The 20,263-nt window shown below is 35.4% G+C and overlaps 1 protein-coding gene across 7 annotated transcripts in view; it reads right to left on the minus strand.

Moving 5' to 3' along the window:
• Positions 1-613: 613 nt before the first annotated feature.
• LOC105212384 (neuropeptide F receptor) overlaps positions 614-20,263 on the minus strand; it is an 82,497-nt gene continuing 62,847 nt past the window's right edge. For 5 of the 7 annotated variants that reach the window (XM_054233910.1, XM_011184316.3, XM_054233919.1 and 2 more), the window contains exons 3-6: positions 6,572-6,941; positions 6,196-6,365; positions 3,756-4,559; positions 616-1,847 (exon numbers count right to left, since the gene is read on the minus strand). In XM_054233910.1, the coding sequence (XP_054089885.1) occupies positions 1,812-1,847; positions 3,756-4,559; positions 6,196-6,365; positions 6,572-6,941 (1,380 nt within the window). In that variant the 3' untranslated portion in view covers positions 616-1,811. Of the gene's footprint in view, positions 1,848-3,651; positions 4,560-6,195; positions 6,366-6,571; positions 6,942-20,263 lie in introns of those variants that run through there. The other 2 variants (XM_054233928.1, XM_054233924.1) reach the window with 2 other exon arrangements.

A 20,263-nucleotide genomic window follows, 5' to 3' on the forward strand; every position in this document is an offset into this window, starting at 1 on the left:
GGTACAATCTTCTACAAGAGTGTACAGCTGCTGGCGTACGCCGATGATATTGATATCATCGGAAGCAACAACCGCGCCGTTTGTTCTGCTTTTTCCCGCATGGATAAGGAGGCGAAGCGAATGGGTCTGGAGGTGAATGAGGACAAGACGAAATATCTCCTGTCATCAAACAAACAGTCGGCGCATTCGCGTCTTGGCTCCCACGTCACTGTTGACAGTCATAACTTCGAGGCCGTAGATAATTTCGTATACCTGGGAACCAGCATCAACAACACGAACAATGTCAGCCTCGAAATCCAGCGCAGAATAACTCTTGCCAACAGGTGCTACTTTGGACTGAGTAGGCAATTGAACAGTAAAGTCCTCTCTCGACGAACCAAAATCAAGCTCTACAAGTCGCTTATCATTCCCGTCCTGCTTTACGGTGCAGAAGCTTGGACGATGTCAACATCAGATGAGACGACACTAGGAGTTTTCGAGAGGAAAATTTTGCGTAAGATTTATGGTCCTCAGAACATTGGCAACGGCGAATACCGCAGACGATGGAACGATGAGCTGTACGAGTTATACAACGACATTGACATAGTTCAGCGAATAAAAAGACAGCGGCTACGCTGGCTAGGTCATGTTGTCCGAATGGACGAAAACACTCCAGCCCTGAAAGTGTTCGATGCAGTACCCGCCGGAGGAAGCCGAGGAAGGGGAAGGCCTCCACTCCGTTGGAGGGACCAGGTGGAGAGCGACCTGGTTACACTTGGGATCTCCAACTGGCGCCGAACTGCGAAGGAAAGAGAGGAGTGGCGCACTATCGTCGATTCGGCTATAACCGGCTAAACGGTTGCAACGCCAATCACATACATACAAGCAGGGTTGCCAACCCAAGCTACGCAGTCATGCAACGCATTTGAAAGAGAGATAGAATTTCGTATCATCATGTCTTTGATATTTCATTTTAAACTTTAAATCATTTTTAAAATTAATTTCGAAGTTTCTTCTTTCTTTAGAATTACAATAATTGAAGTCCACAATTATAGATAATGTGTCGATTATAGATTTCAGAACGGAATGCGTTTTTTATATGCTGATTTAATTAGACTTTTCTATTTAACAGCTTTTAGAGAGGTGACAACCATAACAGCTTTCACAGCTGCTTATATATTTAAGGAAAAGCGCTTATATATTCCAACTCTCGACATCAAATATTTAAGCGCTTAAAGAAATGTAAATACTTATTGCTTCACAGAGGCAACAACTCACATACCTAATAACATTATATTACAACTATGCTCACATAGGCGCCGACTGCAAAATAGAATACATCAAATATTTACTTAAACCAGGGGAAATCTAAAAATGGAACAATTAACCCGGCTTGCTCCCATTTAAGTTTAATCTCGTTCATGACCTAAACTTCCTAGAATTTCAAACAAATAAAAACGAAGACATTCTCACTCCTGTTTTGGTAGATTTACAGTCAATTGTTCATATTAACACAAGTTCACTCACGCTTTACATACTCGTACATACACAAGTGTTTAAAATACTTGGTAGTATATGTCTATATACATTTGTACTTAAAGTCTTATACTAATACTTACAAAGCTGATTTTTAGCTGATATCACTCAAATTCGCTTTTGTGGACTTTCATTTACAGTTTACATTTTGACTTTATATTTGTGTTTTGCTCAATACTTTGCTGAACGGAGTATTTTTTCATGCGCTTATTCATATATATACATACTCAAACATCACATAAGGATATAATATGGCAGAAAAGTTTCCCTCCCAACAACACATGCACTCTCACATATTACAGTATTTCAACCGAAGTCAGCATATACTGATCCTGAAAAATTGTGTGTATGGCATTTGCATGTAAAGAGAAAAAGAAGAGAAGCGGAATACATTAATATTTATAATTCACCGAAGTTGCCAGATCGCAAAAACTTGTGTGTTAATTTAGCATAAGTAAACTTTTATCATAAATTTAAGAAGTACTACTCTTTTGCAACCCTTATATTTACAAAATAGTCACTCATAATATTTAAACATTTTGAGAATACTAGCTCATTACATCATTACACTATTAATGTATAATTTTGTATAAGCTTATGTAATAATAAAATTGATGCAAATTTAACTATAAGTATTAAAGAACCGAACTGTGCCTTCATAACTTATTACCAACAGTAGTCATACTTGTACTAGTAGAAAAAACTGTTAAATTACGAAAAAAAGAGAGATAGAATAATAGAGCAAATATTGAATTTGTAGATTAACCAATGTTACCACTTTGTCCGACAAGTATTAAAACTCATAACTTAAAGAATTTTTCCTGAATTTGCCCACACCTTTATTATCGCATGGCTATTGTGAAGGTGCTACTTGCTCAATAGCAGCATATGGAGATACATTTTTAATTTCTTTAATATGAGTATAATATACAATTTGAGAAATGTTGAGTTTTTCTGCATGCCGTCCGAACATTTAATTGAGAACCGAACAGAGTTATTAGTAATGTTTGCACAAGGTCTTACAAGGGGACTATTTCAAAATTTTGATATTATATATATCCCCTTTTGGTAATAATTCTGGTCTCTACTTCCAATAAAATCCATTCGATTCATTAGGCTCCTACAACCAATATAACGATTATCAATCCTCCGATTGACTCGATTACAAATACGGCATATTGGGTGATATTTGTCGTGTATTCTTAAGCAAGCTACGGTGTCTAAAATATAAGATACCGATTAAGACCTTAAACAAGTTAGTTAAAGGAAACTGAATTCAATCGGCTCACAACCTTGCGAAAAACGTTACTTAAGTATTTCATCTGTCTTTAATTATTAAACATCTTTATTATCTAAACTTCCTAGAATTTCAAACAAATAAACATTTTGAGAGCATCTCATCTTAGTTCTCCCCAACATTGAATTATTTAATTCTGGAGGGATAATTTCCCATTCAAGAATTACAAACAATTCTTTATGTTTCAATCAGCAATAGAATATATTTCATAAAGAAGTAACTACTACACTCTTTCCTCTATACGTATTTTACGAGCATTGTTGTAAGAGCCTGTAGAGTTGTTCAAACTGACTTCATCTTGATTACAGGATAAAGATAAGGTAAGATAAAAAAGCTTGTCAGAATTATCAAAGAGGTATGGTAAACTTTCATATCACTAAGTTGCATTCTCAAGTTTAGTAATAGAGAGCAAATTTTACCTTGTATCGGTATGGACGATAATCGTTTAGTAAATCAGGTGGATAGTAATTCCTATATCCTATAAAGTCATACAGCAGTCAGTTATATGTATTTCATATACAGAATTCGGCATGATAAGAATCAAAGATATCATAAAAACTCAAATAATTATGAGCAAACCAAAAACATTCGTATGTATAATTGAAAATAAACAGTAAGTGCAATTACAACGAACAAGTGTTTCAAACTGAAATTATTAAGCACTGAGAACACTAGCATAAGTATTAATAGTTATTTATATATTAATTATTTAACAATTTTAAACAGCTCAAACACATACATATATATTTAAAAACAACTACTTAATTCAGCTACAAAATAGGAATTATTTTCTATATACATAAATTACATACATACATATGTGCATCCCTTAAATATAATTATTTTATACAGTTAAAACCATGCTCCCTTGCCTATTGTTATTATAATTGTGTGGTTTTTTGTGTTGGCGATGTTTCTGTTTTGGTATTGGTTGTCAATTTACCGCAGTCAGTGTTGTCACTTCAGTGGAAATTGGATTTTCCGTCAGCGCTATCGACTCGGTAACGGCACTTCGCTGTCCAACGCCATTGTTGTTGGGCAACAACTTCAAATCACCCTTGGATATTTCGGCATGCTTTCGTCTTCGACGCGTCTGTCCACTGCCTGTCGTGTGACCATTAAGAGCAACATTAGTGTTTTCTTTAGAACCACATAATAATTCTCGAAATTCTTTACGGAAATTATCGTTTAGCCATCCATAGAGCAGCGGATTTGTGCAAGCGGAACTCATGCCGAACATGTGACAACAAGCGTATATGACAAGCATACGCTCCGTCACCGCCATTGGACTTCGCATATCCGCATATAAATTGTAAACATTTAATGGCATCCATGATATGCCGAAAATCAGTGCAATCGTTATCAATAAGCAATTTGTCCGTTGCATACGTCGACCACGTTCCGCTTTGCGTTGGGGCGTTTGCATCGCCACCACTGTGGTGCGACTCCGCAGCTTCTTATAGATGCCGAAATACGCACCGGACACAATCAATATTGGCACCAAGTATTGCACGCAGAGCGAAAATATCGAATAGTAAAATCGCCCATGGCTCACGGGCCAATCTTCGACACAGAAGCACACACCATGGATGCCTAGGGATTGCAGTAGTGGCGGAATTTCAGCCTGCTCCAAGCGCTTGTAAATGAACAGTGGACTGGCAAGCAACACCGCGAATAGCCAGATGCCTGCAAGTATGGCTATGACGCCACCAACCTGAAGACTTTCTCGTGTCGGATATACAATTAGCTGGAAAGAAAAAAATAATTGCATAATTTTTTAGTACCTTTGAAATAAAGAGATGCAAAAAGGAGCATATTTACTACAGAGGAAGGTTTTAGAAGATATGCCACAATAGTTTACATCTGTATTCATCACACTTGCACTACACTTATTCTCACTGTAATAAGCATTCCAGTGTGTTATATAAATATTCATGTCCTAGGGATAATCTGGTCAATTGTGTACTTGGACGCTACCTCATACCATATACTACCCTATTTCTATTACCTAATCTAAAATTATTCAGTTATGACTAAAGGCTATGCTATAACACAATTTTAGGCGGTGATTCATCTGGACGCAAGGTATGAAGAATCAATGCAATCGGAGCATAATCACTTACTTATTTCTGTTATTACAACTTCGTACATAGTTCATAATTGCAACAGCCCGAAATTGAAATATAATATTATAATCTTTGCTCTGATAGATATCTACAGAAGGGATTCTTAAAATATTACAAAACAAGTGGTCCGAAAAGTGCATATCGTTTTATATAATAAATAAATAAAAAAAATATTTTTTATTAGCTATCGAGTGTGATACCCCGCTCAGAGCGATTTGTTTTCACATTTTTCTTCGATTAAAGCTTCAGTCTCGTTTATGAAATTACCTGCCACAAATATATAGCGTTTATGAAAGTCTTAAGGCTTTGTTCTATAACTTGCAGACAAAGAAATACGAAACACAAATTTGTCTAATATAATAATTAGGTAGGTAGATAAGAGTGCAGCTTTCCTTAGCTCAATTAGCGTTATATGAGCCATTTTTGTTACACTATTATAAGACCTTAGTAATCCTGCTTTCATGTCTCATCACTAAGTTTGAACCATTTGGTGCTCTCAATGAAACTGTTTATAATATGTATTTCCGATATTCCTTTTTGTGACCAACCATTCAAGGTTTGATACCAGATGAATTCCAAGTGACCTAGGTTTGGTTAGTGACATGGAGAAAGCAAAAGACCTTATACCCTTCTAGTTTGCAGGAACGACATACATAGTTATAGGACGGACCCATTTTCAATACATATTCTCAAATGGTCCATACCTCGTTATGGTGGCTATAAGTCTTTATGTGCTTTTCCTGGATCTACTTGACTTATTAAGTCCTTAATTTGTATCCTATGATACTTAGCTATATATGCTACCGCTGTGTCCATAACTCTTTCGGTTACATCCATCTAGTTCCTTTATTCTTATAGCAGAAACATGTTGCTACCTTTCGGATGCCCTGTGAATTCTATATAACTTCTTGGTGTTATATTGTATATAATATTTAGTGCTGGCCAGCAGGCCAGAGCTCCAAATGTTAGAGTTGGTTTAAACACAACCGTACAGCCATATGACTACAATTTTTACTCGTATCATAAAACAATATCAACTTTAAACATTTTTAAATCAAGTACTGAAAATGGTTTAAGGAGTTTTCCATCATTTGCATTCGAATTATTTTCTTTTTTTTTAAATATATCAGCGAGATTCCCGCACGTACATATATAAGTTCATATACATATACATAAGTATTTATAAGCGGATACAATTTTTATATTGTTTGGCATTGAGATAGACTTATAATTTAACGATATTGTATGCTCACTCACCTGGTACCTGTCAAAAGCAATGGCTGTTATGGAAATCGTCGACACGAAAATGCTCACCGCCTGCAGCATGGCTACAGATTTGCATATAACCTCAAACATGCCGAATGGCCAGTACTTTGAGAGGATTTCCAACAACGTTATTGGCATGGTTATTACACATAACAGTAAATCTGAAATTATTGCAGTTCGAGGTTAAAACGGCATATTATATGGAGAAGAAATAACGGTAGTATAAGAGTACACACATATGTACATATGTACATAAATAAATCCATATAAACAACAAGTGAATAAATATTGTAGATATGAAAAATATTACAATTTAAAGGACTACTGAGTTAAACTACACCTACACTCACGCTGACTACACACTCACCCGAGATAGCCAAGTTCAGTATGAACAAGTTGCGGGCGGTGCGCATTATCGGCTTTCTCACCACCGCAATAACAACGAATATGTTGCCGACTGTACCACATATAATCATTGCCAAGTATATGCTTATCAGTACGTAGTGCCACTGATCGCCGATGGCGCGATTTTGTGAAAAGCGCTCAACAAGTTTCTTTCCCTGTGCGCCGAAGAGGCTAGCATTCGTTTGTACGGTTAAATTGTTAATATCAACTTCCATGTAATCTGCAAAAGGCGCACCCTCTCCGCTTGCTGTTGAGATGGAATTGTCCATACCTGAAGCTATAGATGGAACTGCTATATCCAGTGCTGGCTCTGAATGTGTTTTGTTTATTATCTGTAATGATAAGGAAACAGTGAAAATTGTATACTTCGATAGTTCAACAACGAAAATTAAATACAGTGATCCCCACTTAGGTGCCCTACCGTTTAAATGCCTGTAACATTTAAGCCACAAATAAAAAACTGTGAGCAATTTTTCTCTTTTAATTGCCTTTGAATATTTTTTTGCATTGAATGCGCTGAGTATATTCAATAGTAAAACATATACATACATATTTATATATTTTGTACATATTGGTTTTTTATGTACTACATTAGATAGTCCAAAAATTGAGGAAATCGGATTATAACCACGCCCACCTTCCATACAAAGGTTAAGTTGAAAACTTCCAAAAATTACTTGTTTCAGTAAGAAACAAGTAAGGAAAGGCTAAGTTCGGGTGCAACCGAACATTTTATACTCTCGCAATTTATTGAAGAAATTTAACCAATACATATATGCGGAATAAAGCTCACCGTATTTTTGAAAAACCTATAAATAGGTATATGGGAGCTAGGAGAAGATACTTTTGAAGAACCTACTTTAGCAACTTTTGTTGCGAGAGTATAAAAATACCAGAAATCTCAAAATTGTCGATTTGAATGGTTAACTTTACAATATATATAGTTAGCATTAGTGAACATATAAGAACAGGATAGCATAAATACTGCATTTATAGTATGGCATCGCTCTTCTAAAATCGTCGAAATCGGACCATAAGTTTTCAAGGCCCCAGTAATTGTACTAATTTTTTTTACCGAAAATATCTCTCAGATATTTGGAAGAAATTCAGAGGGAATATTTTTCTTCTAATAATATGTCTACGTGTCACAAATAAGTGAAATCGGGTCATAACTTTCCCTAGCTCCCATATACATACCTAATATTAGGGTTTTCAAACTTTCATTGGATTTTATGCCTTATACATACATATTATACCGAATATGTGAGTCAAATTGTATGTTATACTAATAAAATTCAATAAATAAATTGAAAGAGTGTAAAATGTTCGGTTACACCCGAACTTAACCCTTTCTTACTTGTTGTGTTGTATTTTTGTTATAAATAAGAAATAAATGTGATTTTCATTATCTAAAAAACAGCAGATCGACGATTTGAGAAAAAGTTTGGTAAGTACCTTGAGGCACTTATGGGGAATTAATTTAAGTGCGTTTCCCGCATTGGTGCCTCAAAACTGTTACATCTTTAGCAGTGGCACTTAAGCGAGGACACTGCATATTCATTGCTTTTAACTATCCTTAGTAAATTTATAAATTAATTGGTGCAATGTACATATTGAAATATTTTGAAAATTAATGCTTAGCAAAGTATCTTCAAGGATATTTAATTCAAAGATAAATGAACAATAAATGAAAATTTGAATTATAAACCTCCCGGGATTTACTATATTAATTCTGCACCATAAAGTAGGTCGGGAATGAGTTTCGTTCGAGAGAGAACTTTTCATTTTTATTGCCTACTCAGTCCATAGTAGCGCCTGTTGGAAAGAGTGATTCTGAGCCACGATGCGAGTGCCCTGACTGTTTGTTTAATGACAGGAGATATTTTTGTGGATTGGGCAGAGTACACTTAGATTCCAATCGTCGGGCATGCTTGCTTCCGACCATACTTCGCAAAGAAGCTGAAGCATACACCTTATCAGTTCTTCGCTGCCGTATTTGAATAGCTCGGCCGGCAATCCATCGGCCCGCAGCTTTGCTTTGTTGTTCTTCAAACGGGTAATTGCTATTCGAATTTCTTCATGGTAATGGAACATCTATTCCATCGTTATAGATTGAGGAGTCGGGTTCGTCATCTCCTGGTGTTCTACTTTCACTGCCATCATTTCAGAGAATTTTCGAGCATTACCCCTATCTGCCAGCTTGTCAAGTTCTTCATACTCACACATTTCGCCCTCTTTCTTTGTTTTGTCTGGAAATGCGTCTCGCTTCCCTCTTCAGCTCACGGTATCTATCCCATCCCCCACGTGTTGCGGCCGATCGCAACTTTGCAAAGTAGGCAGTCTGTTTTCTCTCCACTACAAAACGGCAATTCTCATCATACCAGCTGTTTTTTTACATTTCCGAAAGCCAATAGTTTCGTTGGCAGCTGTACTTAAGGAGCTTGATATGTGAGTGCAAATCGAGTAGAAAATCTTTCGACTGTCGCTTGCGATTGCAGCTTTTCGATGTCCTTGTGTTTGTTGACGTGTGCGCTTTGCTGAACAGAGATTCGATGTAAGGTACTACAGACGACCATATTTCGGGACCCGGCGAAGTCGATCAGCTTCATCCCATTTGTCGATGTTTCATCATGGAGGCTGAATTTTCCGACTGTTGTGCCAAAGACATCTTCTTTACCCACCCTAGCGTTGAAATCACCGAGCACGATTTTCACATCGTGGCGGGGGCAGTTCTCATAGGTACGTTCTAGACATTGTCATACATATATGTATTTATTTATATTTTAAATATACGGAGAATTGGTAACCGTTTCCATATATAAGTCACAGCTTATTTTATGCAGGAATTCGAATTTTTAAAACTTAAATACGAAATGTTGTTTTCTGTACTTTTTTATATTTGGTATGTTAATCATATTATCTATATCAGTCTTCAGAAGTTTTGGAAGAGATTCCACCAAATTTTTAGTTATATTAGGCGAAATGTTGTCCCATTCCTTCATAAAAATTTTGGGTTTCGGGACATTATTTTCCAATATTGAACATAAATTCTCGATGACATTTATATCGTGCGATTGTGCAAGTTTCATCGTTGCTCTCAAGTTTTCTTTATTTAGCTCCGTATTTCGCCAAAGATAGGTCATACCATCCGATAATTTTTAAAATAAATTAAGTGCATTTGTTAAAGTAGATTCTTTTATACTCTCGCAACATGTTGCAATGAGAGTAATATAGTTTTGTTCACATAACGGTTGTTTGTAACACCTAAAACTAAACGAGTTAGATATAGAGTCATATATACCAAAGTGATCAGGGTAACGAGTGGAGTTCAAATCCGAATGTCTGTCTGTCCGTCCGTCCGTCTGTGCAAGCTGTAACTTGAGTAAAAATTGAGATATCTTCATGAAATTTGGATCACGTGTTCCTTGGCACCAAAGGAAGGTTGCTTTCGAGTGAGTTAAATCGGACCACAGCCACGCCCACAAAATGGTAAAAACCGAAAACACATAAAGTGCCTTAACTAAGCCATAAATAAAGCTATGAAAACAAAATTTGGTACAAAGGATCGCACTATGAAGGGGCATATTTGGATGTACTTTTTTTGGATAAGTGGGCGTGGCCCCGCCCCCTACTAAGTTTTTTGTACATATCTCGTAAACTGCTTGAGCTATATCAACCAAACTTTCTGGAATCGTTTCTTTTATATTCCAAAATATATTCCTTATATATTCCAAAAATGGGCGAAATCGGATCATAACCACGCCTACCTCCCTTACAAAGGTTATATTGTAAACTACTAAAACAGCTTTAATTCAGTAAGGAAAAACTACAGAAATGTTAGATTTCATGGTAAAGATGGCACAGAAGGGCTACACTCAAATTGGTATACAATTTTTTAAATGGGCGTGGCTCCGCCCCCTTATGGTTCAAAAACCATATCTCCGAAACTACTCGACCAATTTCAACAAAATTCAGTTTGTAACAATGTTTTGGCATCCTGATGGTACAGCTTGAAAATTGGCCAAATCGTATTACAACTACGCCCACTTCCCATATATCAATTTTATAATCGAACTGATTCTTTCACCTTAGATAATGTAAATGGAGATATCGGAACAAAATTTTATAAACTATACACGTATAAACTATACCCGTATATAACATTGACATTAATCGGACTATAACTTTGCAGGTACCGAACATGAGGATCCAGTACCTATGACGGTAATATCCATAAATAACCAAGATATCTCATTGAAATGCAAAGGGCACATTTTTCATCAAATATTAATAGGTTTTCCCCATCTTATTTCTTTTACCTTAGAATACATTGAATTTATGAATTTATTGAATTTATGCTACCAAATATAATTGTATCCATTCTCGGTTTCGCCGAATCACGATTATTGATTTCCTTTGCATACATAATATAATAGTTGTGTCCACCTAGCGGTTGTTTGTAACACTGAAATCAGTATCTAACGTTTCAAGACCCCAGATATCGAATGAGGACTTTAGTGCCCATGGCTATTTTTTCCTGAAAATATCCTAAATATATGCAAGCTAATTTTTATACTCTCGCAACAAAAGTTGGTAAAGAGAGTATTATAGTTTTGCTCACATAACGGTTGTTTGTAAGTCCTAAAACTAAACGAGTTAGATATAGGGTTATATATACCAAAGTGATCAGGCTGGCGAGTAAAGTTAAAATCCGGATGTCTGTCTGTCCGTCCGTCTGTCCGTCCGTGCAAGCTGTAACTTGAGTAAAAATTGAGATATCTTAATGAAACTTGGAACACGTATTCCTTGGCACCATAAGAAGGTTAAGTTCGAAAATGGGCGGAATCGGACCACTGCCACGCCCACAAAATGGCGATAACCAAAAACACATAAAGAGCTATAACTAAAAATTAAAATTTGGAACATAGGATCACATTAGAGAGGGGCACATTTGAATGTAATTTTTTTGGAAAAGTGGGTGTGACTCCACCTCCAAATAGGTTTTTTGTATATATCTTGCAAACCAATAAAGCTATATAAACCAAACTTCCTGCAGTCGTTTCTTTAAGCCGTTTCCTTATACAGTCCAAAAATGAAAGAAATCGAATAATAACCACGCCCACCTCCCATACAAAGGTTAGGTTGAAAATGACTAAAAGTGCGTTAACTCACTAACGAGAAACGCCAGAAACACCAAATTTTACATAAGAAATGGCAGAAGGAAGCTGCACTGAGATTTTTTTACAAAATGGAAAATGGGCGTGGCGTCGCCCACTTATGGGTCAAAAACCATATCTCAGGAACTTCTCGACAGATTCGAATGAAATTCGGTATATAATATTTTCTTGGCACCCTAATGACATGTGTGGAAAATCCCATATAACTCAATTTTGAATCCTTCTGATTCTTTTACTTGATAATGTATACATAAGGAACCGATAAAGGTAGCGAAATAAAACTTTACACAAATACTGTATTTGAGCTGTGACATCACTTGGTCAAAATCGGACCATGACTTTTCAAGGCCGTGATATCAAACATGAAGAACTCAGTGCTTAAGGGTAATTTTTCACCGAAAATATAGGTAAATCTCTAAATAAATTGCGAGAGTATAAAATGTTCGGTTGCACCCGAACTTAGCCTTTCCTTACTTGTTTATCTTTTTAATGGTACTGGTCTTATTATTGTATTCCTTATAGTCGCTAAGTTATAATGTTTTAAAATCGGAAATATGCGCTGCATAAATAAGCTGTGAAATATGAGCCACTGTATGTCCTAATTTCAATTGGTTTACTTTGAAGGAAATATTTCGAATATTGCATGATACATCGAACGTAGAATGGAGCTAATGCAGCATGTCATCTTTAGTATAAATAATGCGATCACAAAAATTAAGACAATTTGTTAATAAAACTACCTATTAACGACCCAAATTAGCCAAATTATATTTATAATAAGTAACCTGGCAGGTAACTCATCATCTTCCATCTCTCTTTATGCTATTTCGAGAGTATCAAATTTTTAACTCATGACTTCCGTTCTATGAAGAAGACAGATGCCGCAACTGAGCTATAAATAGCGTGGTAAGAACATTTTTAATTGCTCAATATCGCATAACGCCCACCTATTGAATGTCGTTGAAAGGAGACCTCAAATTTATTTTTCAAATTACTCTGTTGTTATATTTTGTACCTTTTTTAAATATAATCAATTAAGAAATGCTAATTTGTTGCAAATATTGGTATTATATATGTACATATAATAATCCGCTTAAAAAAAAATTCTGAAAAATTAGCAGTGACATGCATATTAAAATCATTGCATTCAACCGAAACTGAAGGTGCTTTGAAATACAACACTGTGTTTAATATTTCATTTTATGGATTTTGTTCAATAAATTTACTTCTCCAACTGCTATAAATTTATATAAATGTATGTGTGCATTTCATCTGGATTGCTATGTAGAAACTGTATTACATTGTATACATTTAATTTCACATTTAAGTCACTATTTGAGTGACAGTTTACTGAGATTTTCGTACAATTGCTAGTTCTTAAATTTTAATTTGAAGGAATTCAAATCGGCACCTCTTAAAATTTTTTTCCTGACATTTTACTATTGTGATTTAAAAGTATTTTTGGCTCTCACATTTTCAATTTTCATAAGTCACATTTATTATTTCTATATAGTTTAAACTAATATAAATAAATTGCTTTTACATACACACATACACTTCTAATGCACTCGCATATTTGTGTAATGCAAAAATTCCTTTTAAAATATTCTATGTAATTAATTGCTTACTGCTATTCGCACAACTTTACGTACAAAGAATTTCAAACAATTTGCGTTGAAATATTTTCCGCTAAGATATACTCATATATACTTACATATTCAGGGTATTTGACATACAATACCAATAAACATGGAATTCAATGTTTATCTCAACTCAATCCCCTCAGCACGGCTGAATGCATATTCAGCAAAAAAGCAATATGTCACTGTCAAGCAACACCCTGCTGACATATTGTCGTGCGTTTGAGCATCATGTCAACGATAACAGTGTGAATGTCAACGAACACATACAAACGCATGCCCATATTCAAGGGCCTCAATTCTTGGTACTCCTGTAATACATTTGTATGTATATTTACCGGCAAATGAGGCGCCCAGAGCCTACAAATTTTTTATGGCATATATATATATTAATACTTTAACAATATACTTTCGTATGGCATAAAACTTAAATGACTTTTACTTTTGTAAAAAGTAAAATATACACGCATGTGGGAGCATTTAGCGCAGTTGTATAGCTCTCGAACGACAATATTTGAATTGAATATAGATTAATATAAATATCGAAATATTTTTCCATAAACTGACAATATTGTATATTGATAATACAATCGTACATATATATATATATATTTGGCGTAGGAACCGCTTTAAGCGATTATAGCCGAATCCACCAGAGCGCGCCACTCATTCCTCCTTTTTGCTTTTTGGCGCCAACTGGAAACACCAAGTGAAGCCAGGTCACTTTGCACTTGGTCTTTCCACCGGAGTGGAGGTCGTCCTCTTCCGCGGCTTCCTCCAGCGGGTACTGCATCGAATACTTTCAGAGCTGGAGTGTTTTCTTCCATCCGTACAACAAGACCTAGCCAGCGTAGCCGCTGTCTTTTTATTCGCTGAACTATGTCAATGTCGTCGTATAAATCGTACAGCTCATCGTTCCATCGTCTGCGGTATTCGCCGTTCCCAATGTTTTTAATGTTGGAAAATATCCTAAATTTCATGATAAATGCCTTTGTGACGTCATTCAAAAATTCAATGTGCTTAGCAAAAGGCACGAAATGCTATGTTATTAATTGAAATTTAAAATTGTATACTTTTTATCTAAAGTACTGGTTTAGTTTTTGGTACACACATAACACATCCAATATTAGACACTTTCAGACTTTTCTTAGTTGTACAGTATATGGAAATTTTTAAGGATGCACTCATTTATGTACTCACTCATTCCTTTAATCATTAAAATGGGTATCTTGAAAAATAATTGAAATCAAAAATATTGGTTTTGTTTCTTTTCTGAATTAATATGAAATTTGTGAATTTCGACCAAAATCTGGCAATTAACTCCCTACACCATGCCCCCAACATCGAGATGTAAAAAATACTAGTTGCTTATTTCGAGAAAAGACATTTGGCTCACTAGTTATGCTTGCGGTTATTAGCAGATGTAAAGAAGCGTAAAACTATTTAAATTGATTGCTGGGCTCTTCTATGGTAAACATACTATCGAATATACATACAGACATTAGGTGTTATAGCTCAAAGGTGACCCAGAGCATTTTTTGCTTGCTTTTTTCACTAAGGTTCGTAACGCTTCAACGCAATCACTGAGTAGATCCTATTACGCGCTTAAATAACTCAATGCTTTCCTCTCAGAACTTTTTATGCAAAACATCTACACATGCATTCACTTTATTTCCTTTCGTGATGCTCAAAGACTTGGATGTAGGCTAGATTAGTTAGCGTAAAAAAGTCGAACCGACAAATAAAAATCAATGTCATAAGAGTCTTATTTCTATTTATTTTACCTCTGCCGCTTTATTGGTTTTGCGAAAACATGCGTACTTTAACAGTAACATCCAACACAGGCAGTCATAAAGAAGTTCTAAATTATTTTTATGAAATATAATTATAACACTCGCAATATGCGGAAACAATGAATGAATGAATGGAAACACAAAATGAATAAATTTGGTATAAGATTTCTCCTAACTTTCATATGCATAATACCATAATCATTTTTCATATTGTCTACCATTTAAAAGGAATGCACTTAGAGGTTTTCTACAATGCAGATTGGTTCCGAAAACTGATAAACTTAAAAATCGGAAAGGGAAAACTCTCTTATAACACCCGTATATAATCACTCGATTCCAATCAATTATAACTTCGAAGCAAAAAGTAACATTCACCGAATCTACAAAGTGATTTTGAACAAAAACATATTTCATGGTCTAACGTCAAGATTTCTGGCGATACCTCGCTTAAAATAGCAAACTTATATTGGGCAATGTGAATAGAAACTTTCCAGTGCACGCGAGTGTATCTTCCTTATTATTACTGGTGCATTCGAGGTAAGCACACAACAAAGCAGGCGGGTAGGCACGTGAACATTTAATGGCAGTAAATAAGCTCAATAGGCTCAAATGGCATACATCTATTTACATATGTTCAACATATAACATATTCTACATATGTACAAGTTAAGGTAAAATAAGGCGTTTCCGTGTGCAATATAATTCATCTTTTGAAATTAGGCGCACACAAATTTAAAATTCAGTACATGACTTTAACGCGACCGATGTATTTCGGTGTTGAGCTGAGAGAGACCATTCTAATTTACATATATCTGCATAACTACATACGTATATGTGTTTGCATGCAAGCTCATCTAATTGGAACGTCGCGTGTATCTTTCTGTTGCTCGGGGTAACAAATTTCATTTTCTATGGCGCTTTTTGCGCTTAAGCGACACATAAACGGAACGAAGAGGTGTCAAATAATTTAAATTATTCCCCAGCAAGGGTTTGCGTTTCGTTGATTAACACGTGGCAAACATATGCGCCACAATGGAAGTAATTTGCTTTGACACGGAAATGAAAGTCCACTCCCACATAAGCAAACTTTTGTTCAAACGATGCTGTGCAACAAACATCAAGCGTGAATTCCATGTTTCCCTGGTGGCGAGCTGTCAGCGTTTGCTGCATAAACATCCTTGCACTCGTGCCACTCGTAGTTTTCGAAATACTATTTAGATATACAAATAAAGTCCCACATATACAAACTTACATATATTATATATTGAGTATGTAAGCGAAACACAGTTGGCCAAATATTTGGCGCTCTGCTTAATGTCACTTACTACCGCATTTTCGGGTGCTTTGGCTAACGTCACGCTTACTTAGAGCCTACAATGTGCTGTTGTTGTTCATTTCCGATCCCAATAGGATTAGTAATCACAATTTTAAATGGAGAGGGGGCGAATGACTTCATTTATAACAAGCATGGGGAGGGGTTAAGGAAGAGTTAGGTCAGAGACATATATTAGGCGGTATCGTAAATATCAAGCATATGTAATTTATTAAGGTTAAATATTTGTCTTCGAAATGTTTTCGCAATTTTGCAACAAAAACTAAACAGCTCGAAATAAATTAAAAATTTCTTAATGTTATGTAGATATAATAATATATAATTAAACAACATGTAGGCGGAATTATGAACTGATTTCAGCCCTATTTGGTACTGAAACAGTATCTTTGCTGTAAATCTTGGATTTATTTTTTTTGCCGTAGAGAATCACATATTGAACAAGTAAGGAAGGGCTAAGTTCGGGTGTAACCGAACATTTTATACTCTCGCAATTTATTGATGTAATTTAATAAAGGTCACTCGTTTTCACCACCAAGATACAATGTATCGAAGACTATACGCTCACTTAATTTAATATTACTTATAATTAGGTATATGGGATCTGGGGGAAGTTATGACCCGATTTTTACCATTTCAGGTACAGAGAGAAACTGTTATAAGAACAAAATTCAGAGGGAATGACTTACATTAAAATATCTGAGGGATTTACCTAAGTATATTTTCGGGGAAAAATTACCCTTAGGCACTGAGTTCTTCATGTTCGATATCAGGGGCCTTGAAAAGTCATGGTTCGATTTTGACAATTTTTTCACAAGTGATGCAACAGATGATACAGTGTTTGTGTAAAGTTTTATTTCGCTATTTTCATTGGTTCCTAATGTATATATTATAAAGTGAAGGAATAAGATGAAATTCATAAATGAGTTATATGGGAAGCTGTCGTGGTTGTGAACCAATTTCGTCCATTTTTCACACGTGTCATCAGGATGTCAAGAAACTATTATATACCGAATTTCATTGAAATCTGTCCAGTAGTTCCTGAGATATGGTTTTTGACCCATAAGTGGGTGACGCCACGCCCATTTTCCATTTTGTAAAAAAATCTCAGTGCAGCTTCCTTCTGCCATTTCTTATGTAAAATTTGGTGTTTCTGACGTTTTTCGTTAGTGAGTTAACGCACTTTTAGTAATTTTCAACAAAACCTTTGTATGAGAGGTGGGCGTGGTTAATATCCGATTTCTTTCATTTTTGGACTGTATAAGGAAATGGCTAAAATAAACGACTGCAGAAAGTTTGGTTTCTATAGCTTTATTAGTTTGCGAGTTATATACAAAAAACCTATTTGGGGGTGGGGTCACGCCCACTTTTCCAAAAAAAAAAAAAATACATTCATTCCCTCCTTAATGGGATCCTATGTTCTAAATTTCATTTTCATAACTTTATTTATGGCTTAGTTATGACACTGTATAGGTTTTCGGTTTCCGCCATTTTGTGGGCGTGGCAGTGGACCGATTTTGCCCATTTTCGAAATCAACCTCCTCAGGGTGCCAAGGAACATATGTTCCAAGTTTCATTAAGATATCTTAATTTTTACTCAAGTTATCGCTTGCACGGACAGACGGACAGACGGACGGACAGACATCCGGATTTCAAATCCACTCGTCATCCTGATCATTTATGTTTATATAACCCCATATCTAACTCTTATATTTCTTGGTGATACAAACAACCGTTAAGTGAACAAAACTATTATACTCTGTGCAACAGGTTGCGAGAATATAAAAACTTATTATGTCTAGGAATACTCCAAGCTAAAATTTCCTGGTCTTCAAATACTTTTAGGTAAATACGAGGTGTGTTCAATAGTAACGATAATTTTCATTTTTATACTCTCGCAACAAAAGTTGCGTTTGTTCACATAACGGTTGTTTTTAAGTCCTAAAACTAAACGAGTTAGATATAAAGTTATATATACCAAAGTGATCAGGGTGAAGAGTGGAGTTCAAATCCGAATGAATGTCTGTCTGTCCGTCCGTCTGTTCAAGCTCTAACTTGAGTAAAAATTAAGATATCTTGATGAAACTTGGGACACTTATTTCTTGGTTTCTTTGCTTTCGAAAATGAGCAAAATCGGACCACTGCCACGCCCGCAAAATGGCTAAAACCGAAAACACATAAAGTGCCATAACTAAGCCATAAATAAAGCTATGGAAATACAATTTGGTACGAAGGATCGCACTATGAAGGGGTATATTTAGATGTAATTTTTTTTTGGGCGCCGCCCCCAAATAGGTTTTTTATACATATCACGCAAACCAATAGAGCTATATAAACCAAACTTTCTGCAGTCGTTTTATTAGCCACTTCCTAATACAGTCCAAAAATGAAAGAAATCGGATAATAACCACGCCCACCTCCCATACAAAGGTTAGGTTGAAAATTACTTAAAGTGGATTTCACATAAGAAATGGCAGATGGAAGCTGCGCTCAGACTTTTTTACAAAATGGAAAATGGGCGTGGCGTCGCCCACTTATAGGTCAAAAACCATATCTCAGGAACTACTCAACCGATTTCAATGAAACTTGGTTTGTAATAGTTTCCTTACATCCCAATGATATGTTGTGAAAATAAGCCAAATCGCTTCACAACCACGCCTACTTCCTATACACCAGACTTTAAAATAATATTTATTTATACATCGACATTAATATTGCTGCCTTTAAAATAGTCTTCATTCGATATTACACATTTAAGCAACGCTTCTTCCAATCGTCGAAACACTTCTCAAACTCGATTGTTGGGATTGCCTTTGGCTCTATCAGCGATTTTTCGTATGGCCTTTGAGGTTTATTTTCCTCACAAAGTTATGCCTGGCGATGGATCCAGGAGTAACGTTACAGTATTGTTTTTGGTCAAGAATTCACAAATAAGCAACGAAGTGTGAGCTATTAAAGAGCGAAAAGATACATTTTTATGTTTTAAGTAATTTTCTGGTAAATAAATCCGTTTGAAACATTATGCAAACACATTAATACTTGTATAATTCTAATTAGTAGAAGCTGCGGACAACTTGTGGTCATAATTTAATTAATAAGTCCTTAATTAATTAGTCATTATTCACAAAAGAAAATCAGCATTTGCATTAGTCAAGTAAAATTAAATAATAAAAGCTAAAGGGAATGGATATATAAATTAATATAACAGCAATAAGATAACCGCTCCTTTAATATAGATACACGATATGTTTGAAAATAATTTATGAATGAATATTTCTCTAACTCTCACTAATGCTCATCCTAAACTTTAGTTGCTTATATTAAATGTAATAGATAAATCTCTTAAGTACATCTATTTCACTTATATGCTGGCTAGAGTGTCCTTGGCGCTCATAATATTCAAATAACATTTATTTCATTTTATCTTTACCCTCAGCTTAAGTTATGACATTTATTCATAAAGTTTGTTGCGTCAATGTTGCCACGACAATTTGTTTGATGATAAACATTTGATTCCTTCTAAGTGGATTCGGACGCATATGGCTTTTAGAAGACATTCAAGGATCTTCATATACATTCACAGATATTTAAATGCGTGTGTGTGCAGGCTAGGGGATATAAAAATGAAATGCTTATCATCAAAGAAAGTCGAATAGCACAGCTTTTCTGGTTGGAAGGACATTAGTGCGTATGCGAACACAAACTGGCGTGAGT

The sequence above is a fragment of the Zeugodacus cucurbitae genome, chromosome 2 (genome assembly GCF_028554725.1).
Source record: "Zeugodacus cucurbitae isolate PBARC_wt_2022May chromosome 2, idZeuCucr1.2, whole genome shotgun sequence".
In the NCBI taxonomy this organism is placed as follows: Eukaryota; Metazoa; Arthropoda; class Insecta; order Diptera; family Tephritidae; genus Zeugodacus; species Zeugodacus cucurbitae.